This window comes from Pocillopora damicornis, chromosome 4, assembly GCF_964200805.1.
Source record: "Pocillopora damicornis chromosome 4, jaPocDami1.2, whole genome shotgun sequence".
NCBI classification, from domain to species: domain Eukaryota; kingdom Metazoa; phylum Cnidaria; class Anthozoa; order Scleractinia; family Pocilloporidae; genus Pocillopora; species Pocillopora damicornis.
In genome coordinates this window covers 5564491-5587857 of record NC_142673.1, presented here as the reverse complement: position 1 = coordinate 5587857, position 23367 = coordinate 5564491, and the positions used below count along the sequence as shown (strand labels likewise).

General features: G+C 38.4%; 1 protein-coding gene and 1 long non-coding RNA gene across 6 annotated transcripts in view; one reads left to right on the top strand and one right to left on the bottom strand.

The window, feature by feature from the left end:
- The window catches only part of LOC113677760 (tRNA:m(4)X modification enzyme TRM13 homolog), a 23694-nt gene continuing 327 nt past the window's right edge, over positions 1–23367 (top strand). Inside the window, exons 1-15 of one of the 5 annotated variants that reach the window (XR_016185727.1) lie at positions 1–159; positions 2085–2128; positions 3271–3337; positions 3875–3937; positions 5079–5148; positions 5558–5664; positions 6004–6082; positions 6502–6593; positions 7072–7150; positions 8524–8598; positions 9255–9351; positions 9712–9950; positions 10973–11087; positions 16270–16427; positions 20257–20362. Coding sequence is in view for 3 of the 5 variants with exons in the window: in XM_027194596.2 (XP_027050397.2) it covers positions 25–159; positions 2085–2128; positions 3271–3337; positions 3875–3937; positions 5079–5148; positions 5558–5664; positions 6004–6082; positions 6502–6593; positions 7072–7150; positions 8524–8598; positions 9255–9351; positions 9712–9950; positions 10973–11087; positions 11863–12040 (1440 nt within the window). In the remaining 2 variants the exon portion in view is untranslated. Of the gene's footprint in view, positions 160–2084; positions 2129–3270; positions 3338–3874; positions 3938–5078; positions 5149–5557; positions 5665–6003; positions 6083–6501; positions 6594–7071; positions 7151–8523; positions 8599–9254; positions 9352–9711; positions 9951–10972; positions 11088–11862; positions 12868–16269; positions 16428–20256; positions 20363–23367 lie in introns of those variants that run through there. The other 4 variants (XR_016185728.1, XM_027194596.2, XM_089203352.1 and 1 more) reach the window with 4 other exon arrangements.
- On the bottom strand, positions 13595–16281 carry LOC149046583 (uncharacterized). The gene is made up of 2 exons (XR_016185729.1): positions 16189–16281; positions 13595–14159 (listed from the first exon to the last, which is right to left on the bottom strand). It is a non-coding gene; the product is annotated as an uncharacterized LOC149046583 (long non-coding RNA).

The following is a 23367-nucleotide window of genomic DNA, read 5'->3' as shown; positions in this document are numbered from 1 at the left end:
TGCATGAATCAATAAATACCCAAGATGGCGGAAGACGTGCAAAGGGAGCGTATAACTTGTGCCTTCTTTTTGAAACGAAAACACCGTTTTTGCCGAATGACAGTTTCAGGGGGAAGCAAATATTGCGGAGAGCATAGGATTTTTGATGAAGAATCTAAAGTAAGCCTTAATTGATCAAGTTTAAATGTTTGAAGATGCGATGGCTGCCTAAGCTTGTCCTAAATCAGAAGTTATTTCTAATAGTTCCGAAAGGGATGCTAGTTGATCAGGTAAGATTTCCGCACTGTCCCCATGCCATTTGTTTTCTTTATGCAAGAACTGTATACATGATAAAGTATGGGGCTGCGTGAGATTCTTACAGATTATTGCAACTAGCATCCCAGAAATTGGTTGACTTTGCAGTACCACTCGCGTTTACGTTAACCAAAAGACGCGAATGAAACGTGCCAAAAATCGCATGTAACTGCGAATAAAAAAATCGTGCGCGTCAAAAAATCGCATGTGCACGCATAAGATTGATACATCTACCTCATTAGTGCGTATGAGGTAGTCCTTTTGTTTGTCTGTTGTTGGCAGTTTATCGTTTTAAAGAATACGCTACAGTGTAACAGCACTAAAATACTACATGACTAGCAAGACAAGCAAACTTGTTTATTTTAATCACGGTTCGAACCGATCTTCCTGATATGCTGTTACCAATGCGACTTTGTAATCGGAATAAATAAATAACTTTTCATTTTCCGAAGGAATTCTTTCATCAATATAGCTATTTCTCACTACGTATTAAAAAAATATGCATCAAAACTGCATGGGAATTTGATCAAAATAAATTTATTCTCAGTGTATTGTAATTCGGTAGAAAGCTAAGGTGCCTGTTTGTAACCAGTTGTCATGTTCTGAATGCAAACCCACATGCGAATGCTTATTTCATAGCTTTTGTCATCGGTGAACATGCTGTTCTTGAAAACTGGTTTGTTCATCTGGCCATTTATACAAAAACTAAGTTTTACTTGCCTATTTCAATGGTGTTGTGTTTCGGTCGGTATGGTTACCTGTCATGACTATGTCTTGTTGTGACTTGTATACAAATTTTTATGGGAAGCTGGATTTGTTTCTTGTTTTGTAAAATTGGTGGCTCCTAAAGGAGCCATTTGTTCATTAAGGAAGCTGTTAGTAGCACAAGGCTCTTCCTTTGTGTTGGAGTATAGCAGGAATAACTTTTCAGAGGTGGCTAATATATTTGTAGCACTTAGCAGCAGTCACAGAGTCCCAGAACCTACGGATGCCTGCGGCAAGTTTGTCCTTGTTGGTTGGCTTGATAAGGCGACGCAAGAATGTTTTCAGTTTTAGCAAGAGAAGCTCTATGTTTTCAGTTTTCAGATGAATGTTGGTCTTTGACGTTGTGATTTACTTTAACTTGACCTTTCCTCGTTGTGATATGATGTGCTCTGCAATCAGACGGATCATCATGAGCAATGCAAAATGAAACTGTTGACATTCTAGTGTGTAAACACTGAAGCGAGTGCTGATTGCAATGAATAAAATAAATCATCATTCACAATCTTAAATTAAGTATATTTCCTTCTGATCCTCATCAAAGTGTGCAAAAAATCATAATTTATATACATGTCTGACTACCCTGTGTCTGAGCATATGAAATTCGTCTGCGCGGTTAACATATACACAAGTGGTACTATACCTGACACTTATACCAGCATACTCCAGGGTGAAGAGTGTGTTATGAGAGTAGGCCATCTAAAATAGGACAAAATATGACACTATAAACCTGCCAGCGCTTGATATCGGACTCACCAATCCACAATCGCTCTGACGAAGGGCTAACGCTCGAAACGTCACCTTTTTACCCTTTACGGTGGCTAATTTACATTTTCAACCCAGTTGTTAACACTAAATTACCTGCTACCAATCCACAGTCCAGCTGTTATCTGCATCTCCCACAGCCTGCAATAACATGTTATAACCCTCTGACTCCTGGATCATTTTCATAGAGCTTTTTCTCTATGTGATTCAAGTCTTTGGAATAAGATGACAAAGTCCTTTTTATTTGGTCTCTCCCACAACAGGGTGCAGGACGAAAAAGGATCACTTGTCCTCTGGATAGGAAACAGTAAGAATGATAGATAACTGTAGATTATTCATTAGTCAAGTGATTCCTCTCAATGCTCTAATCAAAGCTACAACAAAATTCTCTCACATATTGGTTATCACCAGCCCAATTTGAGAACCAATAGGACAGTGTATGCATCATGCATAGTATAATAGGACAGTTGAAGGGACAGACTTGCCTGTGTTAGTGAACAGAATGCGTCATGTGTGCTGTTGTCTTGAATTTTGCTGAGTTAACTGTTATTTTTTTTAATGAAAACTTATAACCAATGTCTAGTTTCTATCTCAAATCTTGTCATAGTTTTGATTAATTGGTAATACGACCTTGTCCAATTCTGTCTGTAATCATACTTGTGATCAACAGATCAAACTCCTCCTTTGTGGTCATCTGATTTTGTCAATTACTCTTATGATTATAAATCAAATTGGACTTCACCTTGCAATATCAATACAATATCAAGCAGATAAGTGATGAGAGTAAAGAAAACTATCAATTTGGGAATAACTAGTTGATCCAATACTAAATCCTCTGAACTAACATTATAAGTATTGTATGACAGACAATAAGGAGAGTTATAAATTTGATCTGGGAGTTAACCCTTTAATAATATGAAACACAATACACTACAAAAACTTTTTGTTCTATACCAAAGGGAAGAGGAAAACATTCAAGTTAGTTTATGAGCTTACCAGCTCATCCCACTAAGGCTGACCATGGTCTAGACAAAACACATGAAGTGGATTGAAGTCTGGGCAATCTTGTAGATGGATGCTTGATCACTGCAAGTTATGGCTCCGTGTTTTTTCAGGTTTTCCTGACAGTTCACTGGCACTCATTTATTGCCAAAGTCAAGAAATGTACTTTGAGAGAAATTAAACTGTTATCTACAAGGGTTTCAATAACTTTTTCCACTGTGCCTGGTAAGGAGGGTTAAGGCTAAACACAAACCCAAGGGCTTGTTTGGAAGCTATGAATCACCTGTAAATATGTATAAATTATGACAAATTATAATGATAAAAATTTATTTAAACTTCATCTGTTGATAAATAGTGAGGCTGTTAAAATGCTGAAGAATATCTCTGTAATTTCTTTGCTGCTACATTTACATTACAAATTTTAATATTGGTTGTTCTAATTCATAGCACAGTATTTGAAGACCAGCTTGGAAGTCACCTCAAGAAATGCAATCAAACAAAAAAAACTCAAGTTGTAAGTAAGAAAAATTATGGATTAACAGAAAATATGCATATTTTTATGATGTACCTACATACTGTACTTATTTCCCTACAGGTTTAGAAGGTTTTGAGAAAGAGGCTCACACAACATGTAGAGATGTTCAGTGGAACACAAGCAATGATGGGAAGAGGGGGGGGGGGGTTTGAAATAGATTTTTTAAAATTAGTGTTGATCTTTTTTATATCTCCCTGTTTTGGTTGACCTTTTAACCCCTGAGAGCCACTGGCTTCTGATTTGTCTTTAGAGTACCACCTTTGAATCAAGGGTAAAGGTCATGAGAATAACAGGGATGATCATAAATTTAAGAGGCTCCTGATTGACAATAAAATTCTCCTTTTCATTATCATAGGATATGAAGAGAGAACAGTGTGGAGAATTGATAGTGTTGTTTTGGTGTAAAGGGCTAACCCTTTGACCCCCTTAGAGTGACTGACTGGGTGAAGGGAATTTTGAGTAATTTTACACTGTACATGTACCAGCTCTTTGATTTTGTTTTGTGTTTTTTTGTAGGTCTACTACAGTGCTAACATCAACTCTGGTATACCAAACTACGAATTCTCTACAGCAGAAAGGGTACGTTCTTTACAATTCAGATTTTACAGACACTTGTAAGACCACAACATCCTTATTGTGTCAAATCACATATACTAATGTATCTACAGCAAACAGATATTGGAATAGGAAATGACTCTCAAAACTTGGTACCATTTTGTTTTGGCCAGAACTTAGTAAAAAGGCATATTGTCATTTTCCCATAAGGGTTAGACTCATATTTTCCTAAAATTTGAATTCAGGATATGTTTTAGAAGAATGAATGCAACTAGGTCTCAATCTAGGTGTTTTTATGGAGGGTAATTGCTTCCTCAGACAACCTCTTACTTGTGCTGCTGTTGTACAGTGTATTTTACAACTGATGTGGTCTTCCATGCTGAGATTTTGAGACACATTCAAAAGGGCAAGTCATTTAAACAAAGTTTAGCTTTTGTTTATCAAAACTATGTTGTAAACTACCTTTTATCTGAACATTTATTTTTGTGAACAGTGTTGAGAAGGCTGAATCCTAACAGTGGAAGGACATTTACTTTATTAAATCAATCCTTTTCTAGAGAATACCCGAGGGCCATTTTTTGGATAAAACCACGGTTTGGGTTGACCTTGTTTGAGTAACCAGCCCATCATCTTTATTTTCCAAACGTCAAGACTACGCATTGTTTTACTAACTTCTTCTTGACTATGGTGAATTTGCCAAATGTAATAATACTAGAGGGTCAATATTACTGCCTGTCTGCCAAAAGCTGCCCTCATCCTTTAGTTTAGATCTCAGTGGCTTCCAGAGAGCAATAATTCTCTGGACAATCCTAGGTGGCTGATACTAGTTGTTTCCAACTACAAAACAACAGCTTGTTAGGGTTTATGGGTTTTTTTTTCATCAAAAGAGGTACTCAGGGCAATAAAAGGGAAAGTAAAGCTGCTTTAGGAAATTTGCGAAATGTTAAGTTTGTGAATTATAGTGTTCCTTCAAAATATTTATACGGAGGGAAGGTTAAGGGTCATGCATTAAGTTAAAGAAGAAATTGAGTGAAACAAGAATTTTTGAGATTTATCAACAGAAGTCTCGCAACTAATAAATTGACAAGGGTTGTAAAAACTAGGTTAGTTGTGGGTGGAAGTATTATTGAAAATTTGTTTTGTCTGGAATTTTATTCTATTCTAGGCTTCATTGAGTTCTGTTTCTCAGGAGAAAGTTTCATGGTTAATCAACAAAGTTAATGAATGTTATAAAGGTATTGTGCATAAAACAACTAGACGTAAGTTTGTTTCTATTTGCATGCATTGAATGCTGTAGATTCAAACTTATTTTACTCTAAATATTCATGGTAATTACAGCTAAGCTTTTAGAATCTACAGAACTAATTACATGTTTTTGGTGGTCTTCAATGACAAGGATTTAAACAATAACTAAACATCAGTTGGCAGGTCTTGAATTTGTGGCTTGTTAATGTTGCTTAAGCCTATATCCTCCTGAGTTAGATTTATAAAGGTTTTTTCTAGCACACTTTTCTGGGCTCTGATAATTGTTGCTTTCAAGCTATGCTTTTCAACAAATCCTTAAATCCTACCAATTTCCTAAGAGCTCTCTATGTTTTATCTGAAATAAAGGGTAATTTTGAGTGTTACTTTTTTGATATTCAGCTCATGTTCCTAAAATCCCAGAGGAAGTCCTATTTCATAATGTTTTTCAAGAAGAAGTTACAGAAATGGTGGATAATCCTGCTGTTTTAAAACATTTAAAACAACAGGTACTCAAATTCTTTTGTACTGAATCCTGTATCTGATTGTCTTTGTAATCTATGAATATCTTCCCAACTACCTTACCACCTACAATTTAAAAACCTTTTAGGTCATTTTACAAGCTTTCAAAAATAAGAGAACTGTAGCACAATAGTAGAAAATGTTTTTAGAGTTTTCTTTTTAGTTGCCAAAGAAAATGAATAGTTATGGTACCCCCCTCCCCCCCCCCCAAAAGTAAATGAACAAATTGAAAATAAAAATGAACATCAAACAAGTTAAATTTGTATGACACGTCTTCAATCTTCTCTAATCGAAATGATTTTTCTAAAATTTTTATTTCTGGTCAGGCTTCTCTTATTGGTCATATGGACAAGCTACATCTTTTAGAACCCAGTACAATATTCTTGGAATTCGGAGCTGGCAGAGGTAAGTTTATGTTTGTTTAGAAGAAGAGGCAGAAAGAGAAGTTATATTCATTTGTTACTTTTCCCAGGCCTGTGAGTGAGTGAGTTGTGTACCGTAGTTTCAAACTGAGCTTAGAAGTGGTTCTGTGAGTCAAATTGACCGTGAGACCTCTGTAAGTGAAAAGAATAGAACAGATTAGTATATACTAATGCAGTAGATAACATTGAGGGCGCGCTCTGATTGGCTACTCAAATTCCGAATACATGTATCCTTTGCTATTCAATTGCCAGCAAATCGCGCAGAATTTGCACCTGAAAATGTTGGAATCAATGAGCTAAAATCAACTTTCTGTGCTGTATTATCTTACTGTTTTGTATATGCAGTGGACGTGGATTGCTCGTAATCTAAGATTTATTAGTTTTGGTGATTCAACATTGTAGGAAAGTTGTCTCATTGGCTTCAGCTTGCTGTGGGTAATGGTGCAAAGGATGTAGACTATCTACTCATTGACAGAGCAAGTAACAGATATAAGGTATGTAATCACCTGCAGATGAAAATCAAGCAAAGAAATGATGGTCGTAGGTCAGCTGCAATTTAATCAATTGCAGAAAAGAAGCCTGAAAAAAGTTAGGCTTCGACGGGATTTGAATTACTACTACACCATCGGCAGCCGTTTATGGAAACAGTTGTTAAAATCCCTGGATTGAATCCTCCAGTCAATCAAAATTTAACAAGACAGGCTCATTTTTTTCTGTTTGTTTCTGTTGATAGCCACACGCTATCATGTTTCTCACTTGACTGTCTGTCTTTCACGGAATAGATGACGAGTAGCGTTGCCAATCCGTTGGAGAATTTGTGTTAGAACGTTTGTAGATCTTTTCTGACGCGGAATATCCTACGTTCCACTTGAATTTCCCGAGAAAATAAGTTCCCGAAATTTCCCATGAAAATAAGTTCGTCTTGCAAAAACTGTACGGGACTGACATCTAATTTTGTTGTTTTATCACCAGTATGATCGCTATCACAGAGGAGAGGATCAGGGACCGTCTTTTAAGCGATTAAACTTGGACATCAAACACCTTGATTTAAGTAAGAATGATATAGTGAAATTTTCAATCTAGTGTCGAAAGTATTATTCGGGATTGCATTGGTTTTTCGTAACTTCGCTGGGTGATTTGATCCGAAAACTTGCGCCACTGTCGCAACCAATCAGACTTCACTAAAACCAATTACGACTTGGTCGCTTGGCGCGTTTTCCCGCGCTTAAGTCAGTTGACTTGGTCACTCGCGTCTTCCCGCGCCTAACCTTTTGACCCCTAAGGGTGACTAGTATCCAATTTCTCCTCACAATATCACCCCTGAATCACACATTAAGGTCAAGCTAATAAAAGAGGTGGTCACTAACTAAAGATTCTCTCGATTGTTCAACTAATTCTCCTTGTCAGCGCCTCAGGAATTGTACAGAGAACAGTATGGAGAATTTGCATACTGGTGTTAGGGTTTAAAGGGTTAAGTCTGTCTGGTCACTCGCGTTTTCCCGCGATTTAGTCAGTTGACTTGGTCACTCGCGTTTTCCCGCGCTTTGGTCCGTTGACTTGGTCACTCGCGTTTTCCCGCGCTTTGGTCCGTTGACTTGGTCACTCGCGTTTTCCCGCGCTTTAGTCAGTTGACTTGGTCACTCGCGTTTTCCCGCGTTTTCCCGCGCTTTAGTCAGATGACTTGGTCACTCGCGTTTTCCCAGGCGTAAGTCAGTTTCCTTGTTCTTAACAAGTTAATTTGGTTGTATCAACTTGATAATGTAAATTGGCCTCTGTAAAGAGTTTCAAAGTCGACGTTTCGAGCGTTAGCCCTTCGTCATTGGCCGTGATGTTTGGGTTACCTTTGCTACGATTGGCTATTGTGATTACTTTGGCTTTGGTTCTTCGTCGCTCAATCGAAATGCGCTCTATCATTAAGTTTGGTTTAAAATATGCAGTATTTATCTGGGCTATTTCAATGGATCATTACGTGAATATTATTCTGTTAGCTTTTAACCGGCACTCGGTTAAGTTGTAGTATTAGTGCGATGGTTTCGAACGTGTTTAAATCAGTGTGTCAGAAAAGGCGCGAAATAAGCCTTCATTTTCAAGCTGGTCGAAGAAGCCGAGGGCTAATCACGAGAGGAAAACGAGACGTTTAGTCAGGGGCCGCGTGTCATGTTTTTCACGTGTAAACCGTATCAAGCCAATCCATTTCAATATTCACTGGCATCGGAATACTTGCTGTTGTTGTCCTTGAAGTATATTTGGCGGCCAAGTAGTAGTTTATTCCGCTAGTTAATCTCTAGTGGAAATATTGAGCATTGTGGTGCACTTTTGAAAATTTTATTACACTGCATCTCATGTTTATCTTCGAGAAGTTTTGTCTAGGAATGCAGGCAGAAGAATTTCTCATCTACATTTTTCTTTTTCCTTTTGTTTCAGGTAAGGTGCCATGTATTCAAAATAGTAAGCAGAAAGTTGTTGCTGTCAGCAAACACCTTTGTGGGGCTGCTACAGGTACGATTTGTAGAAACGTAACGTTAATCCTGTTAAGGACTATGCATTTTGTCAATTTGAGTTTGTATGAAAAGGGTGTATTTTATCGTAATCGATCTTTCTAGAAGTTCTGTGTTCTGATTGACTCTTCGAAACAAACTTGACAACCACCGTATGTTAGGCTATATAATTTTGCCTCTAGGGTGGAGAAGTATGTTTCATCTGTAGGATTCCAATAAAGCCGGTTACCGGCGGTCGATCGCCGCTTAAAAGACCTTTTACCTCCGTCTGTTTACCCTTTAACTCCCAGAAGTGATGAGCATGTAACTTCTCCTTGTAATATCCATCCATTATCCAGCAAACACTTTCTGAGATTACCCAAACCGCTCCGCTTTGTTATTGGTCCAGAAACCACGCGCCACCCTCTCAACCAATCAAAATCGCGTTTTCCGCATTTTGGATAGTTTCTTGTCTTCTTTATGAGTTATTATTGGCTACTGGTGATGTTACATTCATTCTGATAAGTCTTTGAGATTTCTCTGATTTTTGAATTGTTTAGCGCTACGTGCTACCAAGTATCTAAAATTGGTTGCTCCAGGATTGTAGGCGACGCCAGAATTATTCAGCGACAGTAGACAAACGAATAATGTGATGTACTGTGATATTTTTCTTGGCAGACTTGACTCTCCGTTGCTTAATAGAAACATTAGGTAATACCCAGAAGCAATCAGATCATGACAACAGTACAAAAAACGACGCATATGAGACACGGAGGTTAGTGTGGTGTATTTATATCATTTTTTTTGGCCACCAAAAAACAGTCTATTTGTTGAAACCTTAGGCTCCGTACAGTCCTTATGATTTTAGTTTTTTAAGGTCTTTTTTTTCGCTGAACCGTATTATTTTATAGCTGAGGGAAAGTGGGATGAAAATTTCGAACTGTATGTCGTTGAATGCTGTGTGGTTACATTTTCAGCGACATCGCACTCTAAGTTTCTAAAGTGACGTCAGGTGATATCTCAGGGAAAGAAATCTTGATTTCTTATTTGTTCGTTTCAGCACTGAAACTTACCGCGATGGTCACTTCAAATCATAAATAATAACTGAAAGGATTCTTCCTGTCTTAACTTGTAGAGAAGACAAGAGGATAAAACTTGACCCCAACGAACGGCCAGTGAAGGGAGTGATATTGGCCCTGTGTTGTCACCATTGTTGTTCCTGGCCTCAGTATGTTGGCAGACCGTTCCTTCAGAATCTTGGCTTTACTGCAGAAGATTTTCATCTGCTATGCTGCCTTAGTAGCTGGGCAACATGCGGAATAAGGTTAAGGGAACGTCGAAGGGGAGTTACTGAGCGGACTGTTGACAGCACAGGTGAGGATTGGCCGGCTGTTCTTGTTGTCTTGGCACTAAACTGCTAGAAGTTGCCATATCTTTTTCCATGTGATATGAAAATTTTACGAATTATACGGAATGTGCAAAAATAAATACTCACTAAAATAGCAAATCCCGAAAATTAAGGAAGCCGTAGAATTTACTAATTCCCTTCAAGTAAAAAGTTCCGTTTGCAGTTTAACCCCTTAACCCCCCCCGAGAAGGCTATTCTCCATACTGTTCTCCATACCCCCCCTAGAAGGCATATTCTTCATACTGTTCTCCATACCCCCCCCCGAAGGCATATTCTTCATACCCCCCCAGAAGGCATATTCTCCATACTGTTCTCCATACCCCCCCCAGAAGGCATATTCTCCATACTGTTCTCCATACCCCCCCTAGAAGGCATATTCTTCATACTGTTCTCCATACCCCCCCCAGAAGGCATATTCTCCATACCCCCCCAGAAGGCATATTCTCCATACTGTTCTCCATACCCCCCCCCCGAAGGCATATTCTCCATACTGTTCTCCATACCCCCCCAAAGGCATAATCTCCATACTTTTCTCCATACGTTTCCTAAGAGGCTGATAAGGAGAATTTGTGTAACAATCAACAGCTGCTTTAGTTGGTGATCATCTCCTCTATTCTCATTACTTTCATGTTTGATTCAGAGGTGATATTGTAGGGAGAAATTAGACGCTAGTCACTCTCAGTGGCGAAAGGGTCAAGCAATAACTCGTATTTTCCGAATTAGTATTCGTTTCACACAGTCAGGAGATATATGATAAATATTTTGATAACTTCGTGAAGTTTGTCTTCTTGTATTGTACTGTGAGTTGTGGATCCCAGGATATCCGTAATGGCTAGAAATGAGGATCCGTAACTTACATTACACATCGAAAAGAAGAGAACGGTATTATATAAGGTATATATCGAGCTATACACGGAGACAGAAGGTGTTTTTTCCCTGTGTTGATAGCATTTGTTATTTCCACATTTTTTTTCGTCTCGTTCCAAAGAGAATGAAGACCAAAAGGGAGATGACAGCCATGACATCTCAATAGGAGACATTACTCCGCAAGAAATTAATTCAGAGAATGATGAAGAAAGAAAAGAGGTTTATGACGAAGACAGGTACCAAATATCTATTCCCTTTTCCAGTACAGTTTTAGCTTACTTGAAATTCTTTTCCCACCGGCAACGGAATTTCTGAACGTTGAAGTCGCAGGTTGGAGTCCAAAGCTCGATAAAATCGGTAATCACACGTTCGGCATGGGTTTACCAGGCGCGATTATTTAAAGATGCACTTGCTCTAACAAAGCGCTTTCTGCATTGTTAAAAGTGAAATTATCGAGGGTATTAGTTTATTTCGTGGTGTGGTGTTGCATATACACCGGCTCTCTGTATTTGTTGTAATTAATTATAAAGTTTCCTTCACGGAAGTAGCTATTCACCTGGTCGCCATGTGCTACAGAAACTGGAATGAGCTCCAGCTAAATGACTATGAGCCACTTGACTCCAGTGCAGCCTTAACGTTTTAACCTATCGGGCGACTCCTTCATATAAGAAAAAAAAGCTCTCTTTATATGGAAACACTAAACATTAGTTGTTAAGTTTCCGAGCTTAACGACGAGAAGCTTCTTCGCTTAAAGTGCTGTACACATAAGTTTCGTGCTTACTGGTGGCTTAACAGAGTCGGCGAATGTCTTAGCGATTAATTTGCAAAAAGTGATTTTCTCAGGGCACCATCGCTGTTTCCTGATGATATATAATTGATCTTAATTTTTACGGGTGCCAAAACATTTGGCTTCGTTCAGTTTCCTTTCCTTTTACAACAACGATCGTCAGGACGCCAATCTAGGCTGAAAGAGGTCAAACCAAACTCTAAATCAACGTTTTTCTCTTTCAGATGGTCAAATTACACAATATCTGAGAGAGAAGAAATAGGGCGGCATTGTAAACGACTCGTAGATGCTGGGCGTCTGTGGTATCTGGAGTCATGTGAATTTAATGCTAGACTGGCGTTCTATGTCGATTCCAGCGTTTCTTTGGAAAACGCTGTTCTTATAGCGACACCAAACACGTAGCATTCCTCGCAAAGACAGAGTGTATAATGAAGACATTTCCAAATTGTGATGTAGTTGGATTTCACTCCCTTTCAAGAATCACCTGAGCGAAGGGAAAAACCCAGAGAATAATGATCTTTTGAGGTTTTTTCTTTCATTCTTCCCGCATAACTGTTTGTCTATCTGATAGTCTGTCCTTACTCCCGTCCGTTCGTTGATACCTTTCAGTGTTCATCTTTTGTCTGCAGTCTCACTTTTTTCCTAACAAGAGGTTACACGGAGCCTATATTCTGGCCGGATTTGCGGTGTAGAGGGAACAAATTAAAGGCCTTGCGGTTTTTAGCAAAATCGCTGTTGAGTGCTTCTTATTGTTTAATTAACATGGATAAATATGGAGATGAAGACTTTTGAACAAGTTGATGCCATGACAAATTGAAAATATTAAAATCGCGAGATGAAATGCGGGCACTGACGTAAGTACCGCTGCAAAGTCAACAGAAAAGGAATAAGTCGGTTATTCTATAAAACCAGTACTAAATAGAATCTTTTATCATATTTTTTATCATATTTCCGGTTGCAAAATTCATCAAATTTTAACGCTGCGATTCAAATCGTATGTTTTTTTCGTCCGCTAAAGTAATTTGCTCCCATCGCCTATGTCTTCAAAATATAATTGAATTAATTAATTGAATTAATTAATCAAATTAAATCAATCAGCCAATAAACTGTTCCCACGGTTGTTGTTTATCATCAGTACGTCAACAATTGAAGAGATTCACACTTTAGGTTTGTGCTTAAAATAAATGTTTTCAAAGTTTACTCGAAAGATAAGTGTAAACTATAACAAACTTGCTTATCGTTTATGCGCGGCCCAGCACTTCAAGCTTGAATACACTCGATGCCAAAACTCAACCTCGGTCACAGGCTATGTCCACCACATTGCTTTACGCCAATTAAAAACTGCCAAGTAGTGCCTATTGTGCATTTTCTTGCGGTGGAAAAACCAAACCAAGTTTCTGATTTAGGCCCGATTACGGAGAGAATGATATGCTGTCTGATCAAAAGATGACCATCTTTTTTTTTCGCCTGTCCATCCTCTCGTCTCTGCGTCTCCCAAGCTCTTGATTCGTCTTTTTAAAAAAAACAAAAAAAAACAAAACAAAACAAACGCACCACGTGGAAAATTTTAAAACACGTTAGTGCCCTAATGACTCGTGACTGAAATATCTATCAACATGCAATTAAGTGGTTCGATCGCGATAATCTAAGCCCCGCCTGGCCACGTTGAGAGCATTCTAAAACTAACTTTTCCTGCTTTTAGTTGAACGATTTTCACACGTGTCGTTGATGGATTGACTGATGTTTGACACAGTGGGCGTATGGTGACAATCTCCTTTATTAAGTTTATGGGGAAATTCTGAAACCCAGCTTTCGGTAATGGTTTGGAAAATCCCTTTAAGAATTTTTTTTAACCTCAGAATTTTGTTCTTTGGAGTAAGGCCTGGCTAGTGAGGAAATTTGTGGGAAATCCTGCCATTTCAGAACAATGATGCTGCTAAAATTATTGTAGGCGTATTCGCTGCGACATGATACTGTTTATTTTGTAATCAAAGTCACACTCTCTCAAGTATACCGTCCATCATACTTAAATCTCTTCCCAACAATTTACAACAGATTAGGTTGCTGAGTTCAACACAGAATTGTCTCAGAGACATTTAAAAATTCAGGAGAGTCAGAGGCATCAGCTCTTACGAAAGCAAAACAGATTATACAGGGGTTATTAGTAACGTTATGATAGCTTTAATATGATTAGAGACATCAACATCACAACTCTTAAGTTATGGAACAATTTATACGTCTCGTTTAGACTTAATTCGATGTTAAAAGTTTGCGTCCAGACTGGGTAACCAAGCTGCCTCTGATGTATCGCGTCCCACTCTGGTGTTCTCTGTGTGTCGTCGGACTTTTGATTTGTTCTTTTTGTTCACTCGATGGCATCTTTTTATTCTTTTCCCTGAACTGAGACCTCCGCACTGTGCGTTAGCAACTTCGGTCAAGGTTGTTAAAATGATGATTGACAATACAATTACTAGAAGGAGAGAGCTCTTCATTGCGTTGTACTTTGTTCTTTTGTAGTGGGCTGTTAAATAAATGAATGGTTAGTGAAAATGAGTATTAACCCTTCGACTTCTACGAATGAGTGACAAATGTTTCTCTTTACAGTATGGCGGCTGAAATAAACTTTAAGGTCGACCGATAAAGGATATGACCGCTTGCTATAGAATCTCATGATTGCTTAATAAGTTATTCTTGTTGGTACCATAAGAAATATTTGGAGAACAGGAAGGAAAATATGCATATCGATGTTAGGATAAATATGCCAGGAGAAAATGAGGGACAGAGAGGGACAATTGTAAGCGTTTGCTGGGAAGTTTTGATACCTTCAAGATTGTTTTCGGTTGTAGACCGAAACGAGGGTGTGTTTCTCCGGAAGTACCCTCTTTGAATCCTCTGTCAAGATTTCTTTTTCCCTTTTTTTTCGGAAGTCACTTTCATCGACAAAATTCATCACTGTGTTTAACCCCATTACAGCCAGTGACAGCCGGTGCATAAAAGAAAGATGCGATTTTATATGAATGTCTCTGAAAACAGCCTACCATCGGAGAGACTATCTGCAGTGAATTAAACATATTGAATAATGCTTCGAATGTTTGTTGAGTTTTATTTGAACTGAATTTAGTGCAGAGTCTAAAGCGAAAAGAATTATTACTCAGTCGAACTGGAATTTGAAGAGTTGCACGAGTTGCAACCTTTTGAGGCAGTGTGAGGGGTTTTTTTTTCCAGGTTTTAAGCTCATTGGGAAGCCTAAGAGCTGTGCGCAGTTGAAAATGTTTTACGTTTGCAGTAACAGCGTGAAGGAAGTAGTCATTGAATACTTTTCACGAGTCGTAAAAAAGTATTTGAAGTTCAAGGTAACCGGGAAGCGTAACAGTTGTGCATATTTGCTGTCTGGTCCACAGCAGAGGCAGTGAAGTGTTAACTAAATTCTTTGCTGACGCACAAAACCACTCGAGGAAACTCCGAGTGTGGGAGATTCAACCTGAAAAGGTCAAGTTGTACAGAGTTGTGTACATTAATAATTTTTTTTTTCTTTTCATGGGTGGTCCCAAGCAGAACAAGCGATCTAGAGTGCATGGGGTGTGTGAATTTATTAAAGCTTTACTTTGTCGCAAAAGCTCAGTGCATATCAAACGTCAGTTTGAAACTCTATTGTCGACATAGCCTCTTTCAGTTTTGAGTCACTGGTACATGTTACCACAAGTGTGGTACAGAGCTTTGCATTACAGACATTTGCATTTGCATTTCTATTTTCCAGAGGGAAATTGTACTTTCCGCCTTAAAATATCTTATTTTGGCGACGCATGGTGTAATGATTAAGGCCAGACTAGGTTATATTTTTATTAATTAAATCAGGAAGGTAGATGTGCATGATTTAAGGTTGAGAAAAGTTATGTTGAGCCATGCTCCTTCTATAATCTACAAACATAGGGCATTCATGATGACTCTCAAAGTTTTTTTTGTTTTTAGAACGATAATAACCAGTAACCTGCAGTCATGTACTTTTTCGTTTCACTCTGCTTCACGAGTGGTATAAATCCTGGACGTCTGTTGTTCATAGTTTTAAAATTTGGCCTTACTTCGTCAGAATTTACTAAATTTACTTGAGTTTATTTAATTTGTTGAACAAAGAAATAATGATCTAAACACGACTTTTTTTTTCCTTTTTCGTCTGAACTATCAATCGTTGCCTTCCCTAGTGGTTTTTGTTTCCATTATCAATGTATTCTTACCAAGCAAACCAACATTTATAACTCGACGTAGTTTCTAAAAGTATCCATGAGAACCTTCATCAGGAATCCAATCTCGAAATGTCTAAAAGATGCGCCCCCTTGTTTGCCAATTTCATTTATTGTGGAAGTTCAAGAAATACATTAGAATACACAATCAGGTTTTCTTTTATCCGGCTAATTATTCATAAACAGCGAAACTTTTATTCTCCGCGTAGAAATCATTGTGTCAAAGACTAAATATCTAAATTGTCTGAAACTGGTAAACACAAACTTGTTACAAATACAGAAGGCGTTAAAAACGAATTTATTATCACTTACCTCAGAAAGGTTATGAATACTCCTTCACCTTCGTTTCTATGTTCTCTGAGATTTCTTTCCAAAATTTATACTTTTTTGCAGCTGGCCTTCGCTTAGTGTTTGGGGCTTATTGTCTTCCTTACCTGAAAACTTTTCCAAATGTTACTAAACAGGATCAGCTGTGATGCTGAGCAGCTGTGAATTGTTATCGAGGCCTCGAGGTGTTTTCCGGTTATCGTTCAATTTGTGGAGACGAAAAGGTCAGTTTTCTACTTTAGTGCCGTAGAATACACTACTGTAGTTATTGTGAAAAGACCGATAGCAAATATCATCGGTGCATTTAGGAAAATGTGTGTTTAGAAACGCTTGCAGCGATTAAGCGATTTGGAAGGGAGAAAGTAACTGGAAACTGAATTATTTGGTGTATAATTGCATGAGGCTTTTAAGTGAAGTGCTTAAGGGGAATAGTTTGCTTAATCAAGTACGACACAGTCGTGTGTCCAATTTGGGGTCTTCCCACATGAGCCTGAGGTATCTCAGTGGGCTAGAATGGTTAAGGGAACCAATTTCGAATATGGAAGCGATCTTCGCAGTAATGAACACTACGGAAGAAAACATTTCCTATCTCCAAGTGGCCTTGTGGTGTTATATCTATTACATTAACACCAATGAAATGCCAATCCATTTTACGCTATTCTTTCCAAACTTCGCGAAGAAATTTAGATTAGCGTTGAGGTCGTGCGTGGTCTTTTTCTTTGTATTCTTAATTGATTCGCTCTCATTAACCCTATATACCCAAACATCAGCATGTTTATTTTCCATACTGTTCTTTATACATTTCTTATGGCACTGACAATATTTGATTCAGCAGTGATATCTTGTTGAAATATTAGATGATAGACAGCCTCAAAGGTGAAATGGTGTGGCAATGTGCTTGTCAACGTTATCTTCGCAATCATCAATGAATCTGGATTTAGAAATAAAATTAGATTGAATTGTAATTGGAATTTAGTTAATATGAGAATATTTAGATTTCAGTTAGGTTCGTCCATCATTCTGAAATTGTGTCGTGGCTGTTATGAGACCTTTGACAAAGGCGCCACTGTCGAAAAGGGACGCTGCGAAAGGCGAGATTTATTATGTAAACATAACAACGATTGTCATGTAATGTGTTATATAACATATAATGTTTTTGCGTTAAAACTCACGTGATAATCCATCGGTGTTTACGTAGCATGAGTAACAAACCAATACTAACGATCCAACATCACTGGCTGATTGATTACAGCCAATAACATCACACATGTGAGTAACTGACCAATCAGTTTTCACGAACCAGACTTTGGCTGACAAGCTTCTTATGCAAAACATTATGGCGGCTAAATTGCTACTTCTTGGCGTAGAGTTGGAGAATTTTTAGTGTAACACAACGATCGGATTCCTGGCCTTGAAGAGAAACCTACCGTGAAAGCAAATAAGAAATTTCAAACGTCCTAATCACTTGATCTCAAAGGAACCATCTTTCCCACCTATGTGATGCCCCACACAATTATAAACGTAAATATGCTTCAAGTCATTGAATCAAAATCACACCTTGTTGCATGACAGTGACCGGAAACGCAAACACAAGAATGTGACTTATAACCAGGTTAGAAATGAAAGATATTTGAAATGTGGTGAGGCGCCTCTGTTGTCATCATCATCATCATTATTATTTTTATTCTTATTGTTTTCATTATGACAGGCGCCCCGCTTCCCTTTAGGTGCCTTCTTTCTTGGCTGCACTTGGCCTGGTACCAAAGTAAATAGATACCACACCTTTGAAGCTCCAAATTTGTCTCGGACGTTCTTAGTATTTTCTTGTCTTTTCATTTTCTGTTTCTTTGTTTTCAACGAGGGCATCTCTTGGTACTAGATGGCAGTGAGTGCAGCCTCGTAATTTCTCCTTGTTCTAACTGAAGTAGCACTGATCTCTGCTTTTTGCTTAAATGTAAAGCGTCACGCATGCACATTCAGCGAATTCCTCAAAATGGCGACGCATGTAGCTGATTGATCCAATCCTGGGCGTTTTCCGTCCAAATGGACACCTCCAGGTTTTATTTCAAAACTGCTCAGTTATTTATGACGCAAATAAGGAAGCCTTGACATTGTTTTGTTCTGTATTTTATGAACATCCGATGCTCTCTGAACTCATTCGATAACGTAAATTGGCCTCCGTAAACAGTTTCTGAAGCTGACGTTTCAAGCGTCAGCCCTTCGTCAGCTTCTCTTAACAGACAGTCTCGAAATGGGACATCTCTATGATTGAGCACTTTCACAAGATCCTATCTGAAGTCTCTTTAAAGTCTCTTTTTGCACATTTCCGGCGTATAAAGCGGACGTAAACACCTTGAAGAGTTTGTATTTAAACATTTCCTCTGATCATGATTTCAGGCATCTGCAAGCGGACACCCGAAAGAAAATCGCGGTAGCTTTTGAATCTTATTTTCGTTTTGATTAAAAATGTCTCTGGCCGTCGTGCTAATTTTACGGCGCATTGATTACAGTACCATATTTAACAATTTGTTTTGTCACTATGTTTTGTCCAATGGGCAGATGAACAAGCTCCCTTTAGCGATCATCTTTCGATAACACCTCTAATGGCTGCCTACGAGAATAGTTCTCGTCAGATAGTTATGAACAATTTTCAGTTACGTGTCGTAAGGGTGTCTGTCTTCAAGGCGTTTCAAAATAAAGAGGAATCTGCGAGAGTAACATTGGGATAAGAAATCTGCGTAGGGAGAACAGCTCATTTTTATCCTTAAATGCCATTTTGATCAGTTTTATAGTTCTCAAAAAGTGGAAAGAAACACTCCACTACTTTTCCTCTTTTCCCCTAAGCTTCTTTTGTGTCCTTCCCGTGTGCATTGCAAAGTGTCAGAGCATCCAGTCCAGCTCGTTTATATGTGAATCACATAACGTATCACTGAGAAGTCTTTGCTTAGAGAGAGAGAGAGAGAGAGAGAGAGAGAGAGAGTTGATTGTAACTAAAATACTTGTGTATTTTATGTGCTGTACTTTCCCTCTCGATGTTGTAGCACTATGTTACCTATTCTACGTGGGATAATTTCGGGCTTGGCAGTATTAAACGAGGATCAACTCGAACTTTTTTATTGTCGTCTTCTCCGCCCTAGTGGGATCAGAGCTTGATGACGCACAGCGTGAATTGTTCGATAATACACTGAACAAATAAAATAATAATTATGGCAGAAAATCAATCGCGCTTTACTGAGACTGTTTACGGAGAAAGCGACAATTGTGTTTAGTTACTGATAACCGGGATCCATAAAAATGGAGACTGTCGTTAACATCTTATTTCAGCCATTTCTTCCATACGAGCACCCTTGAAAATACGCACTGGATATTTTTGTTATGGATTTGTCGTTTACATGCAGACGGATAACAAACAGGTGTTTATAATACGTTTGTGTTGTCAATCCCTGTTTTCTATTTTTTCTTCAAGTGATTGGTAGTTGACGATCCAATCGTCGCGGTTTCCGCTCTCAGACCACGCAAAATTTGTTCAGTTCACGTCGTCTTTTTGCAGTGGGCGGCTGGGAAATATGCAAAATTGAAAAAAGACAGGCAGTGTTATCTTTCTGTTCCGCCGCACTAAATCTGTTGTTTCGACGCGTTCGCGTTGCTGTCCCATCGTGATTTGCCCGAGGCCTTTTATGAACTCAAACCTCTCAATCGGAGTTCAATTGTTCAGTTGAACGCTTGCCAGGAGCCAAAAAGGTCACAAAGATCTTGGTTCGAACTTGTTGATTTCAAAATCATCCTGTTAGCCTACCTTAGCTTTTTTTTTTAAGTGGGGGAGGGGTTGAGAATGAGGATGAGTATTCTTGAGAATTTGGGCGAATGTTTTCTTTCGCGCTTATAGTCAGGATACGCATGACAATAATAAGTTTCAAAGGATGCAGACAGTTGCTAGCTGTGTCTTTGTAGCATACTTCTATCTGTTAAAATTTATCAGAACCTTCAAAATGGGGCACGTATGTATACACACATCCTACGAATCCACAACTTATTACATACTCTACCTTTTAGGCACAATGCAAACTCCGAGGTTTAGGTGCAAACTTGTGATTTCGTCCGGTGCTGCGGCTTCTTCTTTGTGTAGGAGACACAGGACACGTCACTGAATGGTTCACGGGTAACTTATACCCTTTTTTTTTTGTGAAAACTGCCTTCGCTGTATACTATTTAATTTGTAAACTTCTCTCACCACTGTTTACAAAAAGGACTTTGGCTCTACAAAGGGAATTAAAACTGAAACATCTTTTGCCTTAAAAAGCCCCATATTAATCGACTCAGAATGAAAATCAAAACAGAAACTGATATCCGTGAAAATACACTTATCTCTAAAACAAAATATGTATTTTTTCCGTGTGTTCACTTTTGTGTCGCGTACCAGTCAGACAAATGGCTCTGTTACATGAAAAATGACAAACTTAATATTTTCTAGGCCCTTAAAATCCATCGGTTTTGCTGTTAGAAAATGTTTTAGTTCTTAGGCTAGACAGGAGGAGTCAGTCTGAACTCAAGTGAGTCAGTCTGCTGAAGTCCTTGGTTACACAGAAAGAAAATCAATTTGCCGACCCCCCTTGGGACAACACTAATGCAAAAACATGCTTCATGTTAGTTTTTCTTTTTGTGGAGTTGTTGTTTCCTTAGTGTGGGGATCCATCCGTTGTTTCTTGGCGTAAAATGTTCAATAACAGAACTGTGAACATCAAGCGTTGTACTTTGTTTACTCAGCGTTTCGCTGGGCCACGTGCGAGTCATGCCGAATATTAGGTAAAATGACGCACCTCAGGGGCCCGTTCATAATGAAAAAAGTTAATAGAGCGTTCTGAAAACGCCAAACAACAACAACAGCAACAACTACGAACAAACAAGCAAACAAACAAATTCCGTTCCCACTGACACTGATAACAGTTGTTAACCTCACTGGAATGACCCTCCGGCGGCAGAAACGCAAAATTAGGGTTTCCTAATAAACAGCAGTAACCATAGCCAAATCAGCTCTGGTTTCAAAATGTTTCCCGCACGAAAACGAAAATTTAAGTCGAATTTTTCAAATTTATCCACTTTGAGCTCGAGACGTCACTAAATTTCAGACTTCAGAACTATTGATCCTCCTGAGATTTTACTTTCATGATGTATTAGAGCAGCTAAAAACTAATATTCAGACAAATTTTCACTCCAAATGGGTTCTTGGTTTAGTGATAGACTACTCTTGAATTTCTAAGCTTTTGCGTGACGTGGCCTTTACATGACGAGCGAGAGAGCTGTTATGTTGGTTTAAAAGGTGACTTATTTAGGGAAATTCAGCTATCTGAACAGTTCTTGTATTAGAATAAAGTATTATTGTTACGTTTATGAGTTCTTAGAGAGATAAATTCACGCTTTTGTAGCAAAACTCAGTGACAGATGTTTCTGCTGGTTTCCGGCCGCCATGTTGGTGCCCATCTAGGTGGGCACCAGCATGGCGGCTCCGTACAAATCTCTATAAATTTGGGAAAAACGTTTCTCCTCATATCTTCCGTAAGAAAAATTGCTGTGACCTGAATCTTGGCGAGAGTCTTTACATATCTAGCTTCTTTCTATTTCCAGATTCTAGACTAAATCGATTGAACGGTTTTTGTTTTTTATTTTGATCTATTTTGAATGGCGTGACACTGAAAACCAGCAATTGGCTGTATTTTTGTAACCATGTCCATCTAGAAATCCTTAAATGTTCTAGAATACCTCAAATTTTCTAAAAATTTTCCAAAAATTTCGTTTATCTCTCAAAATCCTAAAGAGAAATCTGAATTTTTGTATCTAGCCCTGGATCGGAATGGTGTGGAATGGGTTGGGGGAACGTAAATTTCACACTTCCGGGGATACTGACGGCACTTGAGAAGGTGCAACTACTTTACGTGCCTTTAAGGAAGTTGGCATCTCATTCATACCAAGAAAAGTCATTTCTGTTATTTCTGTGCGACTTAACAAGTTCTTTTTGAGCGTTTAGCAGCACCTTACTGGAATGGAAAAAACTGCTTAAGTCTATTGAGTCACAAATGTGAAAATTAGCATCTATGCCGACTACTTAGAAACAATGTCCAGAATATGTATGTAATTTGCGAAAGCAATTATGGTTGTAAGCAGTGCAAATGAGGAGTCTTAACATATTCAGTGCTGGGAAGAAAACTTTCCTCGTTAGGTGTTCAACAAGTAAACGTTTCCTTACTGTAAGCTGCTTTCTTATCTCTAAAAGCTACGTTTTATGACCGGAAGGGCGTTTTTTGCTCCCCTAGTCCAGGCTCAGCATTGACGCAGTGATACCGTAAATCCAAGAGGTTGGCCTGTTCATTACCTTGTTAAATTTAGACTTCATTGTTCAAAATAAAAACTAGAAAATAACTCAACTTAGTGTTGGCCATGTGTTTGTTGATCACGTACTTTAATAATTTTATATTTCAAGTCACGTTCGTGTTTTGTTCCAAGTTATAGGACTAATTTTCGTGCCTTTTTATCGACACTTTTTCAACCCATTTGACGTCAATACTCGCATGGAATTCCATTGATTACCCGATAAAAATGTTCAAGTTTATTCTTGAATATTGATTAGTATGACACCAATATGCGAAACACGCACATGCAGCTTTCCTGTTGTTAAATGAGCGATTGGAAAAGTTATGACTTCCATTTTGTGTTTCCTGATCTTTTAATAAACCATTTGGTGAAAAATGAGTCATTTTAAGTGGTACTAACTCAGCGTGGGGGCCCCACATAAGAGAACCACTCGTCGTGCCATTCAGTTGTTTGTGACAAATGCATCCTTTGTAACCTCAAACAAAAGGCCTGTTATGTTTGTAAGAATAAAACATAAGTCCATTTGAATGTAGTCCGTTAAATCTAAAAGCCATAAAGATTTGCAAAAGAATTGATTTCAATTTTTGCCTGGTTGAGCTGGTTGTGGCGTTTTTCTCGTGTGTCGAGTAGATTTCCGCTTTACACCATTTGTTTCTTATCTATTCTTGACACTGCACAGTGATTCCATGTATAGAGCTCTCTTGGGATAGTGACCTGGTCAAAGAAGCACTTGGTATCCATGGTATTGCACCAAAGTGTCGGAGCACGACGATTGTATTTTCTGAAGAAGTTCCCTTT